Here is a 22,234-nt window from a genome sequence, read left to right as displayed (position 1 = left end):
TTTTTGAGAATTTAAGAAAATATGTGATGTGATTGGATTTTGATTAAACATGTAAAACTAGACATGTAGAATGGGTTGGACTAACCTCGTCATGAGATAGCCTCTACGAGCTTATGCGTAGGATAGCTGCCACGAGCTGATGCGTGGGATAGCCTCCACGAGCTTACGCGTGGGATAGCCTCTACGAGTTTATGCGTAGGATAGCCTCCACGGGCTTACACGTGGGATAGCTGCCACGAGCTTATGCGTGGGATTTGTGCAGTCTTGGACTGGGACATGAACTTGGTTAGTCCAAAGCCAGAAGTGAAAAGTCTGAAAACTTGAGAATCAGAGTAATACGGGAATGGATCACATAATGTGAAAAAGGATTTGTGTATATGTACTGATTATATACACTTGTTGTTTGTTGAGCTTTTGAAAAGATGAAATGGCATTTATTTGATGTTTTGATTATTTTATTATTATTACTGTGTATGGCTGTTGGGATTCTTACTGGGCTGGAAAAGCTCATACTACACTTACTTTCTTTTTCAGAGGCACTGGATTTGTAGAGACCATTGGGTGGGACGAGAAATCAGATCAGCATGGAGTCTGATTGCTGGATAGATAGAAGTTAATCTATCTTTTATTTATGTACATTTGAAATTATGTAATAAATCAGTACATTTTAGTTGGATTTGATTGAATTACATTAATCTTTGATTTTGGCATATATATGAATATTGTACCTTTTAGGCCTTGCATGATCTTTAGGGCACTGCTCTAGGGCTCATGCGGCCGGTCGCGTGCCGGACCTGGGTGATGGGTTCGGGGCGTGACAGAGTGGTATCAGAGCTTAAGGTTAAGGTATCCTAGGGTTTATGTTCAGGTGAGTATCAGTGGAGAATTATGATAAAAAAACTATCAGAGATTTGGTTTATAATCACTGGAGATTGTAACAAGAATGATATTATAATCTAAGGTTTAAGACCACTAGGGACTGTGGCCTTAGTGGCATTAAAGTTTGAGGTTTAAGATTATTGGAAAATGTGACCAGTTGGAATCTGAGCATATGTTTAAGATCACTAGGGATCGTGACAGAAATATATCATAGCTTAAGGTTATGATCACTTTGGACATGACAATTAAATTCAGTGCTTAAGCTGTAAGATCACTGGGCATTGTGATAAAATGTATGCATCGGTTTGGTTTTCGATGCATACGGAAGGAAAGTATAAATTGTCTTTGATCATGATAAGAGAGGTTTGACCTAAGATAAGTGTAGGTCAACAATGGCATATCGAGTATACCATGTTCAGATATTATTTAAATGATTTGAAAGTTCAAATTTGATGTGGGTTTTGATGTGATCATACTTTTGGTTTTGCTGCTAATTATTAGAGTGGGATTTGTACGTTGATTTAGTATTGGAGTAAGCTAAGGAGATTTCATAATATTGAAAGGAACGTTCTTCGAAGTTGAAAATGTATGTGGATTATATCTGGTGTTGGCATGTTGGATATTGCAAATAGGTCTATTTTCTATGGATGTATTTGATTATTTTGAGGCCATAGAGTATGCATATTGATGGGAGAATTCTAATTATTTGAATTCTCATGTTTGGATTGGGCTACTGGATTTTACTTATAATTGTAGAAGATTATTTGATGTGTTAATTTAAAACTCAAGCCTAGGTTTAAGATTTGAGCAGGGATCTTTTGTCATTGTTGATGAAGCCACTAATAAATGTCATATTGAGTAGAGACTTCGATCATGAGATGCTTACATGAATTATCATATATAGCATTGTTGATGGATGTTAAGAATCTTGGTAAAGAAGAATTTGGAGGTTGATAGAGTTAATTCCTACTCATAGTGATATTGGCTCAACAGTTCTAACCCATTGAGTTTGAGGTAAATTCTGTTGGAAGGAAAATCAATGTAGATTTTCTAATTAAATTGCAAAGAGAATACAAGAATTACCCCCTTTAAATTAAACCTAGATATTTTGGATTCTAAAAAGGTTGTGGAGATCACATAGTGATCTTAAACTTGACTAAAGGATCGGGGGTTAGTTATGGTATGTACACTCTATATAAATTGAGGACAAAAAGATCTAGAGGTTTGCTCTAGTTCTACTTGAAAATTTGAAATTTGGAGTTTCTTAGTCTCAATGCAAAGTGATACTTTGTCAGAAATCATTTTGTGACTTTAGAGAATTAAATGAATTAAATCAGAGCGTGCAGCGGAAGTGTGGTGGTTTGACTTATTTTGAAACTGGTTAAGATCAATAATATTTGATCTAAAAGGCAATACGATGGAATACTTGAGTTAGTTTCAGGAGAATGTTGTTGATTCTATGGATGATCTAAAGGTAGCTATGTAATTTTTACCAGTGGATTCTTCTATTGTTGACAACTTTTGAAAGAATCTTGGGCATGTTAAATTTAGCATTTACGGTTGATGATTCCTTGGTTGGTCTTAGGCTTGGAATGTTTTAACATGGATCTCTTATTTGTTGGAATGATGTGGGAGAAAGAAAAGAAAAATGATTATAGAATATTAAGAGCATTTGATACTAAAGATTTCTCCTATTTCTGTTAAGCCAATTATGATCTCTATGTAGAATCAAGAGAAATTAATTTCTTTGGGATATAATTATGGCATTTTAATCCAAGGTTGGGAGTTTGGAATTCTTTTGAAGGAGATCAAAAGAACTTACTACGTGTGGTAAATAGAAAGGATCAAGTTTTGAGATGCTGTGATTTTTGTATGTCAAAATCTTGTGAGTAGGTACTCCAAGAGGAAGACTATTTGAGATCTTAGGGATGATATAATGGATGCATATTTTTTAAAGTTTGAGGCTTCAAGTAAGTTAATTTCGAGGACGAAATTCTTTTAAGGGGGAGAGTATGTAATACCCCAGGAAAAAAAAAAAAGAGGGGTGGACGGGCCGGCCCGAAAAGACCGGGCCCATCCACCATATACGATCGTGCCTAGGGCACGATCGTGGAGGAAGAAACACACACAAAAAAAAGGGGGCAGCGGCGGCGTTGGAGAGGGCTCGCCGGAGGGATTTGAGCGCCGGGGAGAGGCGACCAAGAGCCGGCCGGCCGTGGAGGAAGCCGGAAAACTTCAAGAAGATCCTTCCGAATCTAGTGAAGAGCTCTTGGATCCGTGGGTTTACTCACGGATTTCTCCACCAATTCTCGCTGAAAAGGCCGCCGGAGCACCCATTAGACCGAGGTAAGCGTGGATCCTTCTCTTGTGTTTCCTTTGGTAGGGATAGGGTTGTGTTGGATCGAGGTTTTGGCCGGTGAATCGTCGGAGAAGAGCCCGAAACAGGGTACCCCTGTTTCGGCTTCTTCTTTCCGATTTTTGGCCGCCGCCGGCCGCCTGGATGGGCCGGGATCCATGGCATTGGGGGTCGGTCGGGTCTGTGTGAGGGTCGGAGAGGGTTTTCTATGATTTATTTGAAGATGGGGGATGGTGGATCCGAGGCCTTCTTCCTCGTGATCCCGTCCTCCCCTTCTCTTCCCTCGTCGGTTGGCCACCGGCGGCGACGGCAGCGGCGGTCGTGGGCCATCGTGGCTGCCGTTGGGTGGGGGGGCTGAGCCACCGTGATGATGGTCTTCGGTTGATGTTGGAGGAGAGGGAGGGTGATCATATCGGTTCTTGAAGAAGAAGAAGAAGAAGAAGAAGAAAAAAATCTCTTCTTCCCTTCCTCGGGGTTCTGTCGGTTCTTGGGAGAAGAAGAGAGACCACTTCTTCTCTCCCCCTTGGCCGACCACCATCGCCGACGACTGCAACAGTGGCGGCCGACGATGGTTCGGCCAGTGGTGGTGGAGTTGTCGGGTTGGGGAAGGAGAGGGCACAGCCACCATGGCTGCTGCCCTTGGATCAAAAAGATTTGAGGGAGGGAGATGTACTCCCAACTATGAAGAGAGAGGAATCATCCCTTTATGTTGGTCTCTTTACCGGGACCGGCCATCATCGCCGGCGTGGCAGCGGCCACGGCTGGCGATGACGTAGGCCGGTGGTACAAGGTGGGAGTCGGGCCACCCCGACTGCCCTAGATCTGGAGGGATTGAGATGTTTGGGGACCTGGTGATGGACCCCATAGTAGATGTGAATTATGGTTTAGAATATTTAAATATTAAATAATTTATTTGTGATTTATAATTGATGTTGTAGAGGAAGAGTCGGCGGTGCCAGGAGATTTTGATCAGGGGACTCAGCACCCCAGCGCGTAGGTTGTGATTCGGATCTGTGCTTGTGTCAGTCCACAAATTTCTGTAAGAATCCCTACATCTGAGCACCTATATTTATGCATTTGTTGGATTTATCGTTGGATATATTTTTATAATTATGTTGTTGTTTGTTTTATGAGCTGATATGACACATATGAGATGTGCATTTTGTTATGAAAATATTGAAATAATTAAACTGGGAAGAATTGTCATATTTTTGAGAATTTAAGAAAATATGTGATGTGATTGGATTTTGATTAAACATGTAAAACTAGACATGTAGAATGGGTTGGACTAACCTCGTCATGAGATAGCCTCTACGAGCTTATGCGTAGGATAGCTGCCACGAGCTGATGTGTGGGATAGCCTCCACGGGCTTACGCGTGGGATAGCCTCTACGAGCTTATGCGTAGGATAGCCTCCACGGGCTTACGCGTGGGATAGCTGCCACGAGCTTATGCGTGGGATTTGTGCAGTCTTGGACTGGGACATGAACTTGGTTAGTCCAAAGCCAGAAGTGAAAAGTCTGAAAACTTGAGAATCAGAGTAATACGGGAATGGATCACATAATGTGAAAAAGGATTTGTGTATATGTACTGATTATATACACTTGTTGTTTGTTGAGCTTTTGAAAAGATGAAATGGCATTTATTTGATGTTTTGATTATTTTATTATTATTACTGTGTATGGCTGTTGGGATTCTTACTGGGCTGGAAAAGCTCATACTACACTTACTTTCTTTTTCAGAGGCACTGGATTTGTAGAGACCATTGGGTGGGACTAGAGTTGGGCACTGGGCCGGGTCGCCCACGGCCCGGCACGGCCCGGCCCGGCCCGAAGCGGGCCGTGCCTGGCACGGCCCGGCCCGAAGCGGGCCGTGCCTGGCACGGCCCGCTTGCTACAGTGCCGGGCCGTGCCTGGCACGGCCCATTTGAGAGGGCCGTGCTGGGTCACAGGGTACTAGCCCGCGGGCCGAGCCCGGCACGGCCCGCTTCGGGCCTGGGCCGGCACGGCCCGCTCTAGGCCCGCGGGCCAAGCACGGCACGGCCCGCGGGCCAGCCCGGCACGGCCCATAAGGGCCTGGGCCGGGCTGGCCCGCGGGCCTGGGCCGGGCCCGGCCCGATAAAAATTAATGCTTCATAAATTTCCTAAAAAAATTAATAAATATTGAAAACTAAGGATTTATGAATATAAAGCCACCTTAATGGTGGGGGGTTTATCATTAATATTATATGAACATGCAGTTTGATAAATAATATTTGAAATTTGTTGCCCAGAATGTGGAAAATCAAAAGCACGAAAAGCAAGAATACGTTTATTTAATTGCCAATTATTATCAATATAATGAGCAGTAATGGCAATAAAACAATTACTACCTACAGATGCTGACCAAATATCAGAAGTTAATGAAATTTTTACATTTAAAGTAGAAAGTGTTTCAATTAAATTTTGTTTCATTGCTAAAAAGTTGGTCATAGCTACTCTTCTAAATGTACGCCTACTAGTTCTTTTGTAAGCAGGTTGTAGGTTTAATTGAACATATTCTTCAAAATTAAAAGATTCACATAAACTAAAAGGTAATTCATCCTTAACTATCCATTTTACAAGTGCTTTTCTTTGATTTTCATGATTATATGCAAAATTATCTACAAGTAATCCCCCTTGTATATTAAGGGTACTTTGAGTTTGAGCATGAGAATCATGCATCCTATGACTCTCTTGATGTCTTTTTAAATGCCCTGTTCCCCCACTACTACTACAACTATAAAGTTTGGCACATTTTTTACATCTAGCTTTCCAGACTCCATCAACCATAACTCTATCAAATTCATTCCATACAGCACTAGTCCTCTTACGAGAAGAGGTTTGATCTTCACTCGGTTCACTAGTTCTAGAGGAACTAGGAACATGGGGTTGGGGATTAGTTTCTTCTCCCTCAGAAACAGGAATGCCAAACTGACTTTCCTTAAAAGATGACATATCTATGATTAATTCAAAAAATAAAAACTAACCGCAAGGAGGAATTGAGTAGAGGGTCGGAGGGCAGAGACAGAGCCGAGATTCCGAGCTTCCTCTTGTGCTCTCAACAGAAGCGACCTTCTCTTCTCAACAGGAACCTCCTCTTGTGTAGCACTTGAACAAACTAAAAATTAAATTGCTAGAAGAGCACTTTAGAAGAGAGAAATAATAGCAGTAGAGAAGGAGAGAATGAGAGGTTTGGTGTGGTGAGAATGAGGGAGGAATGGGCTATTTATAGAAGCCCAAAAATTTTTTTCTCCCAAAATACCCCTCAATTCAGCCGTTATTGGACTGTTGGGAGGGGTAAAATGGACTTTTTCCCGAAAATAGCCGTTGGAAACGGCTATTTTCCTCCCCCCTCTCCAGACGGGCCGTGCCGGCACGGCCCGTCTGGGGCCGTTGCGGGCCGTGCCAGGCACGGCCCGTCTGGAGCCGTTGCGGGCCGTGCCTGGCACGGCCCGTTTGCGCCCGTTACGGGCCGTGCCTGGCACGGCCCGTGGCGTGCCGTGCCCGGCCCGGCACGCCAATAGACGGGCCTGGGGCCGGGCCGGGCTGGCGTTCCGTGCTGGACGGGCCGTGCCAGGCACGGCTTGGCACGGCCCGCTTCATAGGCGGGCCGGGCCAGGCACGGCCCGTTTAGTCCTTTGGCCCGGTGGGCCTGGGCCGGGCCGGCCCGGCACGGCCCGTTGCCCAACACTAGGTGGGACGAGAAATCAGATCAGCATGGAGTCTGATTGCTGGATAGATAGAAGTTAATCTATCTTTTATTTATGGACATTTGAAATTATGTAATAAATCAGTACATTTTAGTTGGTTTGTTTTAAATACGTTGATGTTATGGATTTATTGGAGTTTTTGTTTATCTTAGGCCTTGCATGATCTTTAGGGCACTGCTCTAGGGCTCATGCGGCCGGTCGCGTGTCGGACCCGGGTGCTGGGTTCGGGGCGTGACAAAAATAATGTTTAAATAGCTATTATATGCATGTAAGTAATGCTATGAAACTCGAGTTATTTGCTCAACAACAATTCTCATGCATGCCATGCAATACGTACATATATCGTCAGCACCATCACTTGTCCTGTACAGATCAATGGAGGGGGATAAACGGATGGTGGTACTCCTTTAGTACAAATTTTGCTTTATTTGTTAATTGTTGATTGGTGAGATCCAACTGCAAGGTTGGTGGGGCGTGATTTAGTTGGAAGTGATGAAAGCGTGAATGAGAAAAAGAGAGCAGTGAAGTAGTTGCACATGAACTCTCCAAATGATTTGTACCTTGCGCTGTAATAGCGCTGCAAACAGTGGACGAATCTGAGGGCTTTTCTCCCGAAAACAAATAATTGTGAGTAATAAGTAGGTTGGGTGGTCCTCCGACGATGAAAATGAGGACATTAAAATTAAAAAGAAAAAGTATTGACGGCAAGTGATAAACATCTTGCAGGCAGGCTTAAGAATCTGAACATTAGATCCATAAGCTTAGGAGAAGAAGCCCCAAGAACAAATTGAAGTAATGCAACAAGGAAATATTGAAGAGCGTTGCTACGGAATCGAAACCAGATGCTGAATTGGTGTTAGATTTACATGATGATAAGGGTATGGTAGTGCGAACCGCCATGGCAAGTTTGAGTGACGGAAGTGCAGATTCTTTGTCACCGAGGAGTTGTTATCTCCCGTTACCTCTGAGTCATTGACCGAGGTTTGGATCATTCACGAGGGCATCATATCCAGTGCCACGATGAATTGGCAATTGGTTTGATAAAAGTACCGTCAAAGATCCCTACTCTGTTGGTGCTATGGAGCAGTTTGGGATTGGTGGAGTATGCCCGGAGATGAATGGTGTCTGGTAGAGCCTTAACATCATTCTACTACCAACCGTTGTCTGCTACATAGGGTCTCATACATCTCGGTTTGCCGACCAATAAAAGCTCACCTCCTAGCTGACCATAATTTACCATAAATGATTCAAAAAGTATGTAAAGAGTTTTTTGTACTTCAAATTCTTTCTTTAGTTGGAAACAACTCGGCTGTGATTGCTAATGGTTTCCTAACAAATGCGACATTCAAGCAAATTCTCAGGACCAAAAAGTACGAGTGTGATTTGCGAGCGAGGTATGTAGTATGTTACTTTATCAACTAGCGTATAGCCCTAAACTACACGGCGGCGGGCAGCAGTCGTTACCTATATATTGCATTCCCAAAGGCTCTCTAGATAAGTTTTTTTTTTTTTTTGACTCTTTTTACACTCTCTCTACCTTTCTCAAATTTTCTCCTATTTTTTGAGAGCCATGTTTGACTTAGGCATTAGAGAATCCCTTACTGAACATGCTTCGAGGGGTGAACTTCTTTATTTTTACTATTTTAGGTCAGAGCTAGTATCGAAGCATCGATCGGAGCTATTCTTTCGCCATCTAGCATCAACTCGTGGGTGCTCCGTGCCAGAACCATCACTTCGGAGGTATAAAACAACCTCATCCGATCTCTCTGATCCGGACGACATGTGAGCCTAGATCTCTAGCAATCCTATTAACTCGATGTTTGGGTCGGACTGGTTCCGAGCAGTAACAACACAAATGAACCAAGCAATAACTATGGTTGCTATTCGCGAAAACAAATGCCAAAATATTGCAAATGTGAGAAACAAAAGCGATTGCGATTGTTCAAAAAGATCCTGTGAAAAACAATGAACATGGTTCTAACAGGAACAAAATTACGCGTTATTCGCTTCCTTGAAGATGTGTGAAGCCCGTGATAGCCCATATTCTGCTAGGAGACAATAAATGTCCTAGAGCAGTAGTTTGGAATCGACACCAAGACCACGACCCCGACCTCGAATCCACTCAACCACCATAGCCGAATCACCCTTAAGAAAAATGTGGTCTGCCCTCAGTCCTTATCTCGTATAAGTAACATTTTTTTAATGCAGCTTTGAGCTCGACGCAAGCAATGATCATGTCATAGATCCTCCAACCCCCTGCCGCTACCGATTTGCCCTCGTGGTCTCTGATGACAAAACCCGCATCTCCTGATATATCGTCCTCGTCAACACTTCCATCGAAGTTTACCTTGAGACAACCGGGTGGGCGGCTCCCATGAGACCAACACGGTCATGGGCACTGTAAGAGCGAAAGGGGGCCTCCCCTTTTACTAGTAGTTATTCTCCTTCCATAAGAAAATAAGTAAAATAAACAAAATTAGCGATGCATCATAATGATTTTCCAAGTTTAGACTTCTCATGTTTCTGAATTTTTTTTTTCAATTTAACTCCCTGAAAAACTTCTACCTGAGTAGGAATAAACAGGTCTGATAGCTATAACGGCAACTGGATGCATGGGCGATCTTTAATATTTTCCTCTTGATGGACATGATCTTAGCTTTGCAGCTTTGTCTATTACACAAAGCTAGAGATCACTTGTTATGGATCAACTTTCTGTTCACAGGGGATATGGAAGTTGGTGTTGGTTAGGTGTGCCCCAACTGACACCACCAGAATCCCTTGTGTATATGGTACCAATCCTCGCCATATTTGGCGTGAATTGAGTTGTGGTCATATTATCAAACACGCCACATGATATCCTGGTCGATATCCAGTTATAAACTGGATCTTTTGTTAGGCAATGAATGCAAGGATATGCAGGCCGATCCTTTTCATCCACTTTCTGGAATAGAGATATGGATTTTGTCCGTATCCCATGGATTCAATTTATAGCCGTGACTGGATGCGGCAGCCTCCGACCCGAATCCAACCTGTGGATTTGGTGAATCCTATTGCGGTACCCTCCCGTGAAGGAGAATTCAGCGGGTTGACGGAGTGATGCCTTCCGACTTCTTTTACCGGATGGAGGATATCTCCAGCTTGGCTTTACCGGGTGACTTCCACGCGTGGCCGGACGGATACGCTTATATTTCGAAAAGTACAAAATTATCCTTACAACAATTAAATAATTATTTCGTTCATAATTTTTTTATCAAAATATTTTTCTAAAAAACTTATTTCTAAAAATATAATAATTAAAAAAATAGTTTCATCATGATTGATTGATTGGCATAATACATTCCAAAATAGATTATATTTGGTTAAACATATATTTTTTTAAAAAAATTATAATATATATATATATATTATATTATTAATAAAAGAATTAAATTTTGATTTGTTAAAAGTAATTTTGAAAAAACAATTTTAATTTCTAACTGATAAAAAAATAAATTTTTCTATATTTCTCATAATTTTTCTTTTTTGTAAAATATTAAAATTTTATTTTTTATAAAAACAATATTTTTTATCTCTTTCATTTAACATCTCCAACCAAATAAAAAAATATTTTTTATTTTTTGTTAATATTTTTTTTCGAACTAAATGAGTCGAAACCGACATGCCATTACACTTTGAAGTATGGTGGTCTACGCGGCAAAACTTGACGGGAGGCGTCAGGGATGACTAACGACCGTTAGTCCAGTCGCCCAACCGTATATCCAGACGGACGTAACACGGACGTTACAGAACCTAGAGGCTCGGACTCTCCGAAGCTCGGACGAACGTTACCGGACCTTGCATAAAACGGAGCTCCCCAGTCTCTCCGTCTTCTGAAATGAGAGAGGGATCAGAGATGCGATTTTGGGACTGACGTTCGCGTGAAGAGATTGTTTCTAGAGAAGAAGCCCTTCGATTTGGTGTAAGTTTTTCTGCGAATCGACCGTTTCATGGTCTAATTTGTGCCATTGGATTTTTCTAATGTTTGTGCACGATTTATTCGAAGTAGTTTTTAAATTTGATTAGAACTTTGGTTTTTGAATTTTGTGCTTAAAAACGTGCTGCCGTCCTTTTTTTTCGATTTATTCGAAGTAGTTTTTGAATTTGATTAGAACTTGTTTTTTTTTTTTTTTTGGGAAAACTAGCGGTTTAGGGTTTTCCATTGAGTTTTTTCCCTTTTTACGAGACGACCGATGCTTATCATTCTTCTTTTTTCCCTGGAAAATGTCTTAGCTTTCTTTGAAGTCGAATACTTTACCTAGGTGGGGCCTTTTTCACCTGCAGGGAAAGTGTGTTAGGTTTTTGATACATAGGTTGGAGATTTTGAGCTCCAAGAAGGAATCTTTTGCGGTGAAAACATAGAAAAGAGGGAGTTTTGTCGTGAATTTTGCTGAATTTACATAACCCGAGATTTATTTTGGCAATGGGAGACCATGTTGTGTTGCATGTTGACCGTCTCATAGCGCCACAAACCATCGGAACAATACACCAAAAGGAGGGTTCAAGTTCTTCTGGAGAACCTGTACATGCTCCTTCTGTTCCTTCGCCTTTGCCGGTTGGGTCTAGAAAGGATAAGGAGGAGGAGGAGGAGGAACGCTTGGATGAAGATGATGAGGAGCCGCTTATTCAGATGGCAGAGTGTCGTATTTGCCAGGAGGAGGATCACATTAAAAATCTGGAGACCCCTTGTGCCTGCAGTGGCAGTCTAAAGGTCTTTATCCATGAAACCATTTTGTCTTGTTAGTTGAGTTATCAAGTTCATATGGACAAAGGTTGATGACGGTAAATGAGTGCTTTTCAGCTGAATAATTATGTTATTGTTGGATAAATCATATGCATAATATGCTTGGTTGAATTTCGAAGTTATATTATTTTAAGTCATTGTTGTATTTTTCCGTAAACTCCTATGATGGTAGGTATAATTATTATAGCAGCCTTAAATTTATGGAGTCAAGGATCACCACCCTTATAATGTGCTTCATTTTGTTTTTCATGATTTGTTGCAGAATTCTCACTTGCGATGTATGAGTGCCTTTATCTCTTCTATACTCCCTCTGTGTGTGTGTGTGTGTGTGTGATTAAAGCCATCGATCAAAGGAGGATGTTTTACCATTTGTGGGTCTTGTCATGATATGTTATATAATTGGGTGTGCCATGGTTTTTTCCTGGTATTGGCGCCTTTGTCTCTTCTATACTCTCTCTCTCTCTCTCTCTCTGTGTTTGTGTGTGTGTGGAAGCTGGATTGAAGCCATCGATTAAAAGAGGATGCTTTACCATTTGTGGGTCTTGTCATGATATGTTATATAATTGGGTGTGCCATGGTTTTTTCTTGATATTGGAATTTGTAGCATATACTTCCATGTTTTCCAGTCCATGCTCTGATCCTTAATTTTTTTTTTCAATTGTCAAGAATGTCTGGTCAGTTACTATTGATGTTTAAGTAATGGTCTTCTTGTTATGACTCATGACCTATTAGTTGTTTTAGTTGATTGTATGATGAATCTTGTAATTCAATACCCATTGCAACGTTTGAATTATTTTGCCTCTAAATTTACTATTCTTGGGCTGTCCTTGGTACGTTCCTCTTGTTTATTATGTTTTTTAGTATTCACACTACTTGTCCCCTGGTTATCAAACATAACCATGCACAGTGGCGCAATAATGCCAGTTATGCCATGTGGTGTATTTTTAACCCTATCTATGATTTTTGCTTGATATTTGTATGCTTTACTTCCTTTGTTCTGTTTTATTATATGATAAGAATGTTGTGCATTGTAGATGATACATGATCAAAATTCAATAGGAAAGGAATGTTAGAAGTGGCACAAGAAGGAACTAAAAAAAGTTAGAAGTGGCACCGTTAGGAGGCAAGGTTTTCATATCAGTTAAGATATTGGTTTGTATTGATATCGGTGACCCTTTGGTGATATATATTTAGTCTTGAAATGCTATTTCATTTAATACAAACCAATATGTCTTGAGATGTCAGCCAATAAGATAGCAATCTATGATTCAAGATTTTTCTGTCTTTGCTTTATGACCTTTAATGTTTTTTTTTAAATAATTAATATTCTAAATCAAGGGCTTGGTTTAGCTCTGCTGCGAAATGGAAACGTGGTTTCTGCTAGGGGCCCACCTCTCAAAAGTGTGGTTTAGGTTTTTTGCAAAGTGGAAACTTGGTCTACTAGAGGTCTGGCTTGAAAATGCATGGCTGACTTTGGGATTCATGTTTGGCATCATGTGCTCAGAAGAGGAATGAAAATTTACCAGAGTGCCATGTGAATCTCAAGGTCTGTGTCTTGCAGGCATTCCCACAACAGAAACTGAATTTGCTTTGCAGCAGACCCACACCACACCCCTAAATTATATCTTAAAATTTTAGATGATCCCGATTTTACTAAATTGGCCTTGATGTTACATCTCAGTCCTTGAATATGAACCAAATTTCACATTATCTCAGTTCTTCCTGTGGTTTCCCCCTGTATGATATTGGCTGAGATAAATTGAAATCCTGGTTCTTCTCAATGTGGATCACTCCCTGAGATGACCTAAACCTGAGGTTTTAATGCTCAGTTCTTGTTTTGGTTTGGGTCTCCCCCATAGAGTCTTGGTTTAAGCAGTTGAGTGGTTTCAGTAGTTTCCCTCCAAGTTTTGGAGTTTCAGTCAAAAAATCAGAAAAAAAAATCAAAAAAAAAAAAGAAAAAAGAAAGGAAATCAAGACAAGCAATTTCAGATCATCTTGTTGTGTTATGAGTCATTTAATATCATAATTTATGAAGTTTGGATAGTTTTACTATATTGAAGCTTAATGCATTAATTAAAAGATATCTTCTCTCTCCAAATAGTTGCATTGTTACCTCTACAGGTTGCAATATTCTTCAAATTTAATATGCACACATCTTTATAGTTGACATCTTGCAATGTTTTTTTTCCTAAACAGACTACTTCCTGACAATCCTTAGCTATGCTGCAACCTTTCAAATCTGACATCGCATAAACATGTTGATAGCTGATGTCTTGATGGATAGAAGTCTAATTGAATAAGTATATAGTACTAATGAATTATATAGAATAGTAAACACTGATTGTTAAAAAAACACATTACTTTTTTTTTAAAAAAAATTTGGTTGGTTTTGACCGTAACTGTCTGCAACTGGTTGAAACCGACCAAAACCAGCCAAAACTGGCTGAGATTGACTGAAACTGACAGAAACAGAAAATTTTGGCCAGTTTCATATTGGTCTTGGCCGAAATCTGAACTTGAAAACCTTGCCTAAATCTCAGCATTTGGAAACTTTGGTAGGAGGATAAAGTGGCGACTGCTGTGTCATAGGTTGTGGATTTCCTTAGCAAACAGGTAGGGCAGACCAAAGAAGGCTTGGACAGCTGTAGCGAAAATTGATATGAAATTTAAATCCTAAGAGAAGTATGGCTACTTAGAAAAACAGTTGTGTTTCCCTCATGTCGTATTAACATTTAGCCAGGCTCATTACTTACTGGGCTGAAAATTCTCACTGCTTGAAAATTAAAAATCTTTAGCTTTAGCTTTTCGAAATATAGTTTTTTTTTTTAAATTTCATTACATGTTGATGGTAAGATGCTATAAGTTCTTTCCTTTGGTTCTATACCTTTGGCCATATATTCCTTGTACTAAACACGAGACTTAGATTCTCTTCTATGTATTGTAATTTTCTCTGTAGAAAATTTTCTTTTCTGTTGTAGCTATCTTTTTGTTCTGGAAATAAGTGCTTTTGCTAGGATTACTCGGGGCCTAAAACTCTACTGCTTGCTTTCTCATATCTTCTTAAATCGGGCTTTTTATTTAATTTACTGGTGTAGAATGTAAACTATATTTACGATTTCTCTCCAATGTCATTCATGGATTGGCAGAAACAACAATTTTTCTTTTAGTGTTCTTTTCTTAATGGTATATATGACATGGATGTTACTCTACAATTTTGTTGTATACAGTATGTTCATAGGGCATGTGTGCAGCACTGGTGCAATGAAAAAGGAGATATAACCTGTGAGATCTGCCATGAGGTGAGTCATAGATCTTACTGTAGTTTCTGAACATCCAACTTTAATTTGTGTGCTACCATTATGTCTATGAATGTTAAAAGAACATGAAGCTCTCTCTCTCTCTCTCTCTCTCTCTCTCTCTCTCTCTCTCTCTCTCTCTGCGTGTGTATGTGCGCGCGTGCGCATGTGTGTATGTATCTGTCTGTCTCTGATAGTACGCAATGGCTCATGCCTTATGACTTCATGGAATGCGCATCCAATCATTTAATGCTTAAATTATTATTTTGGTGTCTCTACTGCATCTGTCTTTATCGCATGATGTAGAATTTGAATGCATTAAATCGTAATGTTTGGACACCGTAGGGAAGGTTACTGGAGGGGGTCGAGGGTTTACGGGTGAGCGATCTACTCACTATTGGAGGGGGGGAGTGGGATGAGGATAGGTTGAGGTAGGTGTTTGGTGTGCATCTGGCTGAGTCGGTGCGACTCCTTCCGGTGTCGGGGTGCGCCGGACTAGATGTTCGAGTCTGGTGGTTCTCCTGCAGGACCAGGGTTAGTGTAGGGGACGTCGCCCGGGTCTTGGAGCGGGATCATGACACCGGCCCGGATTGTGATTGGGTTTGGCAGTTTGGGCTACATCTGAGACTGGCCTTGTTCCTTTGGAAGGTAGTTTGGAACGAACTACCCACGAGAGATGTCCTAAGTAGACGGGGGGAACATACCCCCACATTGTGCTTGGTGTGGGGATGACGAGACTTTCGACCACGTGCTTTTCCGGTGTGGATGGGCGAGGGGAACCTGGCAGCTATCCGAGTTCCCACAAGGGGTCTGGGGCAAGAGGGACCAGTTCCTGCAGGCCATCCGGCGATGGTCTAGTAGTTCCCAGTTATGTCATACGGCTTTCGGAGCGACCTGTATTGCGCACCAGATTTGGTTGGCTAGAAATGCTCGGACCTTCGGTGAACGCAGTTTGTCTCCGCGGCTTGCGGTGGAGCGGGGCCGAGTACTGGCTGCGGAGTTCTTTCGGGTTATCCTGGTAGGCAGGCCTTTGATAACTCGGGATATTTGGAACTCTTATCATGCTCAGGTAGTGCCACGGATGGTGTTCTTCACCTGGAAGCCCCCACCCCCGAGCTTCCTTAAGGTTAATTTCGATGGATCGGTATTGGACGAAGGGTATAGAGGGGGCGCAGGTTTTGTGGTTGTTAGGGACTCGCGCTCGAGGGTGGTTGCGGCAAGCGGTTGTCAGCTGTCAGATACCACGGTTCCTAGAGCTGAGCTGTGTGTAGCTTGGGCGGGCATTCGCTATGCTTGCCGGGCATTGCAAGCCAGCTCTATCATTTTGGAGGGTGACTCAGTCACAGTGATAGATTGGATCCAAGAGGTCCGAGTGGCCGGGGTGGGGATCACCCCCTACTTCGGGACATTTGGTCGATAAGCGGGGATGGGATGGCCTTTCAGGCTAAGCACGTTTTTCAGGAGGCCAACAATATTGCGGATTGGGTGGCTGCTTTTGCGGCCAACTACTCTGGCAGCACCCTGTGGACCCGGGGAGAGGAATTGCCTATGGCATTCCGGGATATTTTGTTTTTTGATTTTATTAGGTATGTTCAGACTCGGATAGTCTGACTTGCCCGTCTTAGCAAAAAAAAAAAGAAAAAAAAGGTTTTTGTATGATAATATTCTATATATATATATATATGTGTATATTTATATTTTAATTGCCTGCATTTTTGGAATGATATGGTATTTACTGTTTTGACCTTGGAATATACTAAAATACATACTGTGATAAAGCTGTGATATAAATTATTGAATAAATGCTGACAGTGTAGTTTCTGAACATAGATCTTACTGTAGTTTCTGAACATCCAACTTTAATTTGTGTGCTACCATTATGTCTATGAATGTTAAAAGAACATGAAGCTCTCTCTCTCTCTCTCTCTCTCTGCGTGTGTATGTGCGCGCGTGCGCATGTGTGTATGTATCTGTCTGTCTCTGATAGTACGCAATGGCTCATGCCTTATGACTTCATGGAATGCGCATCCAATCATTTAATGCTTAAATTATTATTTTGGTGTCTCTACTGCATCAGTCTTTATCGCATGATGTAGAATTTGAATGCATTAAATCGTAATGTTTGGACACCGTAGGGAAGGTTACTGGAGGGGGTCGAGGGTTTACGGGTGAGCGATCTACTCACTATTGGAGGGGGGGAGTGGGATGAGGATAGGTTGAGGTAGGTGTTTGGTGTGCATCTGGCTGAGTCGGTGCGACTCCTTCCGGTGTCGGGGTGCGCCGGACTAGATGTTCGAGTCTGGTGGTTCTCCTGCAGGACCAGGGTTAGTGTAGGGGACGTCGCCCGGGTCTTGGAGCGGGATCATGACACCGGCCCGGATTGTGATTGGGTTTGGCAGTTTGGGCTACATCTGAGACTGGCCTTGTTCCTTTGGAAGGTAGTTTGGAACGAACTACCCACGAGAGATGTCCTAAGTAGACGGGGGGAACATACCCCCACATTGTGCTTGGTGTGGGGATGACGAGACTTTCGACCACGTGCTTTTCCGGTGTGGATGGGCGAGGGGAACCTGGCAGCTATCCGAGTTCCCACAAGGGGTCTGGGGCAAGAGGGACCAGTTCCTGCAGGCCATCCGGCGATGGTCTAGTAGTTCCCAGTTATGTCATACGGCTTTCGGAGCGACCTGTATTGCGCACCAGATTTGGTTGGCTAGAAATGCTCGGACCTTCGGTGAACGCAGTTTGTCTCCGCGGCTTGCGGTGGAGCGGGGCCGAGTACTGGCTGCGGAGTTCTTTCGGGTTATCCTGGTAGGCAGGCCTTTGATAACTCGGGATATTTGGAACTCTTATCATGCTCAGGTAGTGCCACGGATGGTGTTCTTCACCTGGAAGCCCCCACCCCCGAGCTTCCTTAAGGTTAATTTCGATGGATCGGTATTGGACGAAGGGTATAGAGGGGGCGCAGGTTTTGTGGTTGTTAGGGACTCGCGCTCTAGGGTGGTTGCGGCAAGCGGTTGTCAGCTGTCAGATACCACGGTTCCTAGAGCTGAGCTGTGTGTGGCTTGGGCGGGCATTCGCTATGCTTGTCGGGCATTGCAAGCCAGCTCTATCGTTTTGGAGGGTGACTCAGTCACAGTGATAGATTGGATCCAAGAGGTCCGAGTGGCCGGGGTGGGGATCACCCCCTACTTCGGGACATTTGGTCGATAAGCGGGGATGGGATGGCCTTTCAGGCTAAGCACGTTTTTCAGGAGGCCAACAATATTGCGGATTGGGTGGCTGCTTTTGCGGCCAACTACTCTGGCAGCACCCTGTGGACCCGGGGAGAGGAATTGCCTATGGCATTCCGGGATATTTTGTTTTTTGATTTTATTAGGTATGTTCAGACTCGGATAGTCTGACTTGCCCGTCTTAGCAAAAAAAAAAGAAAAAAAAGGTTTTTGTATGATAATATTCTATATATATATATGTGTATATTTATATTTTAATTGCCTGCATTTTTGGAATGATATGGTATTTACTGTTTTGACCTTGGAATATACTAAAATACATACTGTGATAAAGCTGTGATATAAATTATTGAATAAATGCTGACAGTGTAGTATTCTTTTGATACAGCCATACAAGCCTGGGTACACTGCACCTCCCCAAGTCCACCCTGATGAGACAACTATTGACATCAGGCGAGTTTCTTCTATATGTATCATTGACCCACTCAAACGTTCTAAGAGAATTGTTTAACAGTTTTGAACAAGTCTTTGCTCTTGCTGTATCATGTTGATCATTTATCTGTACCATTTGGATCTGAATTTCAATTGTCATGTGTGAAACCTATTGTTCTTATGATTCATTTTGCTGGGGTTGCAGTGGAGGTTGGACCATCGGTAGTGCCCCACTGGATTTGCGTGACCCTCGGGTCCTTGCATTGGCAGCAGCACAGCACCACTTCCTTGAAGCCGAATATGATGAGTATGCTGCTACTAATGCTCGTGGTGCTGCATTCTGCCACTCTGCTGCTCTAATTGTAAGCCCTCATCAAGATACCAAATGATGCTTTTGTTTTGTGACGAAATACAGTTCTTAGGTTTTGATTCATCCATACTTTCATTAATTTTACTCAGATTCAATTAGTTTTCTACTTTCACTTATCTTTATTTTATGAATTAAAAGCAAAGGGAACTTTTTTCTCATTGCATAAAATGAAGATTTTTTCTTATTGACCCATGCGTCTTTTTTTTTTTGGTGGGTTGTGTGTGGGTTTTTTTTATTTTTTTTGGGGGGGGGGGGTAGTTGGATCCATGTTACAGATTACAAACAACATGACCTGCATGCAGAAACCTTTGGCAGAACAAATTCGTGGGATTTTCTTGTTGTCTAGCTTTTGGCTTCTCACAGAGTAAACTGGTAGCATAATCTTTAAATCCATAAAGACAATGTCATGCCTTTTCGATGGGTATTTTGTTTTCTGTTGATTTATCACAGGCCACAGCCTAAAAGATTTAAGCTACATTTTTTATTAAAATGATCTGTTCATAGAGTTCACTCTGTTCGAGAGTTGGTGACCAGTTAAATGATTTACTGTGGATCTCTAATATTCCTTTTAAGTTTAATTCAATACTTGTGCTGTAGAACTAGAATTTATTTCCTTATTAAAAAAACTCACTTTATTCTCTGCCAGATTTATTTACCTAGCCGCAACTGTTCTGAATCTAAACTCACTTCCCAATTTAACATCCCCCCCCCCCTCCCCACCCAACCCTACACACAAAATATAAACTCCCTTTCTCCTCTGCCAAATTTGTTTACCCAGCTGCAACTGTTCCCAGGAAAAAAAGAAAGGAAAAACAAAGGAAAGAAGAGAAGGAAGGGCATTTACTAAATTGCAAGAAGCACTAGTTTCAAAATTAATTGCTCGCTTATATTTTGCTATTTATTTTCTAATTAGATCCATTTTTGCTTATAAATGTTTCTTTACTAAACGATCAAGTAACCTATCTTTGTGTCTCAAAGCTAGACATCTGATTTTATGAGTGGATATTTGAGATGTATGCACATACACATTGACTTTGTTAGGTGGCTTGCCCCATGCTTTCTCTTATTGGTTCTTCTGGATATCTTCTTTTAAGAATTGACATTCCCGTGAGATGTATGAAAAATTACTTATGTCTTTCGTACTAATCATTCTTTTTGTCATCATTTTGCAGTTAATGGCTCTTCTGCTGTTGAGGCATGCACTGACCATTACCAATGGTGATGAAGATGATGATGCTTCCACATTTTTTTCAGTAAGTTAAAATTTAAAGTGCACCCTTGTGGGATCTTTGTTTTCCAGTTTCCTTTTCATTCTCTCCAGGTCTTATGACATATTTTTTTAAATGATTAACAGCTTTTTCTACTGCGGGCTGCTGGATTTCTATTACCATGTTACATCATGGCCTGGGCCCTAACTATCTTGCAGCGTCGAAGGCAAAGACAGGTTAGTGTATGCCTGGAGAAAATAAAACCATCATCTTATTTATAGCTTCCCCTTCATTCCTTGGCTCTGCTCCTTTTTCTACCATAAAATTGAAAACATATTAAATCATCTTTTTATGTCAATGATTCATGTATCGGAGATAAAAAAAGGGAAAAGGTTTATGACAGCTCAAGCTGGACAATACTAGACCTTGTTTCAGATAATCTGGGTTGTCTTTGAGGCCCAGGATTAACTCAGAATGATAAGGTCTCCAGAATTAAGATTATGGACTTGGAGCAGTTTTGAGTATTTATAGAGCTAAAATAGGCGTTCTCTGCCGGAAAAAAGAAGAGGTCCGGAATGGGTCAAAGGTCTGATTAGGGTCTTGTACTTGCATCCGTATTGGATCACGAAGTTATCATATGGTTTTTCACTTCATGTGTTCATTAAAAGATGTTGAGCATTAGTTAGTTTTAGATGATTTGGCAAAAGCTTATTAGAATTCTCTCATTTTGTCATTTGATTGCGAAAGTTCACATTTGAAATAATACTGATGGCAAAGTTGGGTTCATAGTTTGTCTAATTGATTTTCATGGTAATGACATTCAACTATCATGCCCATCCTGTTGTCTTTCTGGATGGAGAAAGTTATCCGGTGCTTGGATTTAATATCCATCCTTGAAATAATGTTTAGGGGAAGAGGGTGCCAACTGGCTGAGTTGGTATAGTCTCTTGTTTTGATACAAGTGACCTAGGTTCCATGCTGCCCTCGCCCCGATTTTCAGCCGGGCTTTCACTCATCCTAGTTCTCGGAAGAGAAATCAACAGAAAGTGATTTGATTGTGACACAGGTTACCTATGATACTTTGTTTTATCTTCATACTATTGAATATTATGATATTCTATGAAGTGATTTATACATTTATTGGGAAGAAATTTGTTTTGTTTTATGATATTCTATGAAGTGATTTATACATTTATCTTCACGCATATGAGTCTATCATCTTTTATTGCTGCTTGGAGAAATGCATCTGACTGTAAGTCGCCATCTCCAATTTATCAGGAAGCAGCTGCCATGGCAGCAACTGAAGTGGCACTCATACTGCAGTCAGGGCAAGCAAGAGGCCTGCAGTTCACCATAGCACCTGATTCGCCTGTTGCTCCCCAACAGGAGCCTCATCAATAGGGGTTGCCAACTTTCTTTACCATACAAGCTGGGTAATGGTTTGAGACAGGTTGCAGCGGTAGTAATTGTCACCCAATTTTCTGACGAGAAGAATACCTTTTTTTCTCTGCTATGAATCTCAAATTTCGCTTCTTAGATTCTGAAACTTTAAAGAATGTCCTGTAAATATATTTCAAATGTCAGTGAGTTTGTTTTCAGATATGTCAATAAAGGAGAGAGAAGCGAAAAATGCATGTTTGTATATTGTCTTATTGTTATGATATGAAGATATGCAGCTCTGCTGAGGTGGGTAGTGGTTACCAAGGAACAGCTGCTTTTCAAAGGCAGAGGTTTCAGTTCGTTCTTTATTGGATGGTTAGATTTATCTTAAAGATCAAACAATACATCATATTATGTTACTGGATGAAACTTGGTTTGTAAAATGTGGTTGCACTGCACAGAGCCAATATTTGTCAGCTTAGTTCTATCACATGACTAATTCCTAAAGAGCTGTTGTGTGGTATGAGGCCCAGATATCTGAATGGTACTCTGCGGCGTTAAATGCCAGCCGTG

The 22,234-nt window shown here is 41.5% G+C and overlaps 1 protein-coding gene and 1 long non-coding RNA gene across 3 annotated transcripts; both read left to right on the top strand.

Annotated features, from left to right (window-relative positions):
- The first annotated feature begins 3,211 nt into the window (after positions 1-3,211).
- Positions 3,212-7,074, top strand: LOC120113353. 2 transcript variants are annotated; one of them, XR_005515269.1, is made up of 3 exons: positions 3,212-3,225; positions 4,978-5,004; positions 6,950-7,074. It is a non-coding gene; the product is annotated as an uncharacterized LOC120113353 (long non-coding RNA). The 2 variants fall into 2 exon arrangements; XR_005515268.1 differs by lacking the exon at positions 3,212-3,225 and adding an exon at positions 4,178-4,274.
- Positions 7,075-10,783: 3,709 nt separating this feature from the next.
- Positions 10,784-22,184, top strand: LOC103716403. The gene is made up of 8 exons (XM_008804385.4): positions 10,784-10,923; positions 11,286-11,712; positions 14,973-15,044; positions 18,660-18,724; positions 18,909-19,065; positions 20,246-20,326; positions 20,428-20,517; positions 21,560-22,184. Exons 2-8 carry the CDS (start codon positions 11,425-11,427, stop codon positions 21,680-21,682), a joined length of 876 nt encoding a protein of 291 aa, XP_008802607.2. The 5' UTR covers positions 10,784-10,923; positions 11,286-11,424; the 3' UTR covers positions 21,683-22,184.
- Positions 22,185-22,234: the final 50 nt, after the last annotated feature.

Source organism: Phoenix dactylifera, chromosome 15, assembly GCF_009389715.1.
Source record: "Phoenix dactylifera cultivar Barhee BC4 chromosome 15, palm_55x_up_171113_PBpolish2nd_filt_p, whole genome shotgun sequence".
Taxonomy (NCBI): domain Eukaryota; kingdom Viridiplantae; phylum Streptophyta; class Magnoliopsida; order Arecales; family Arecaceae; genus Phoenix; species Phoenix dactylifera.
Note: the sequence above shows the minus strand (reverse complement) of the source record. Positions and strands in the feature narration are given on the sequence as shown.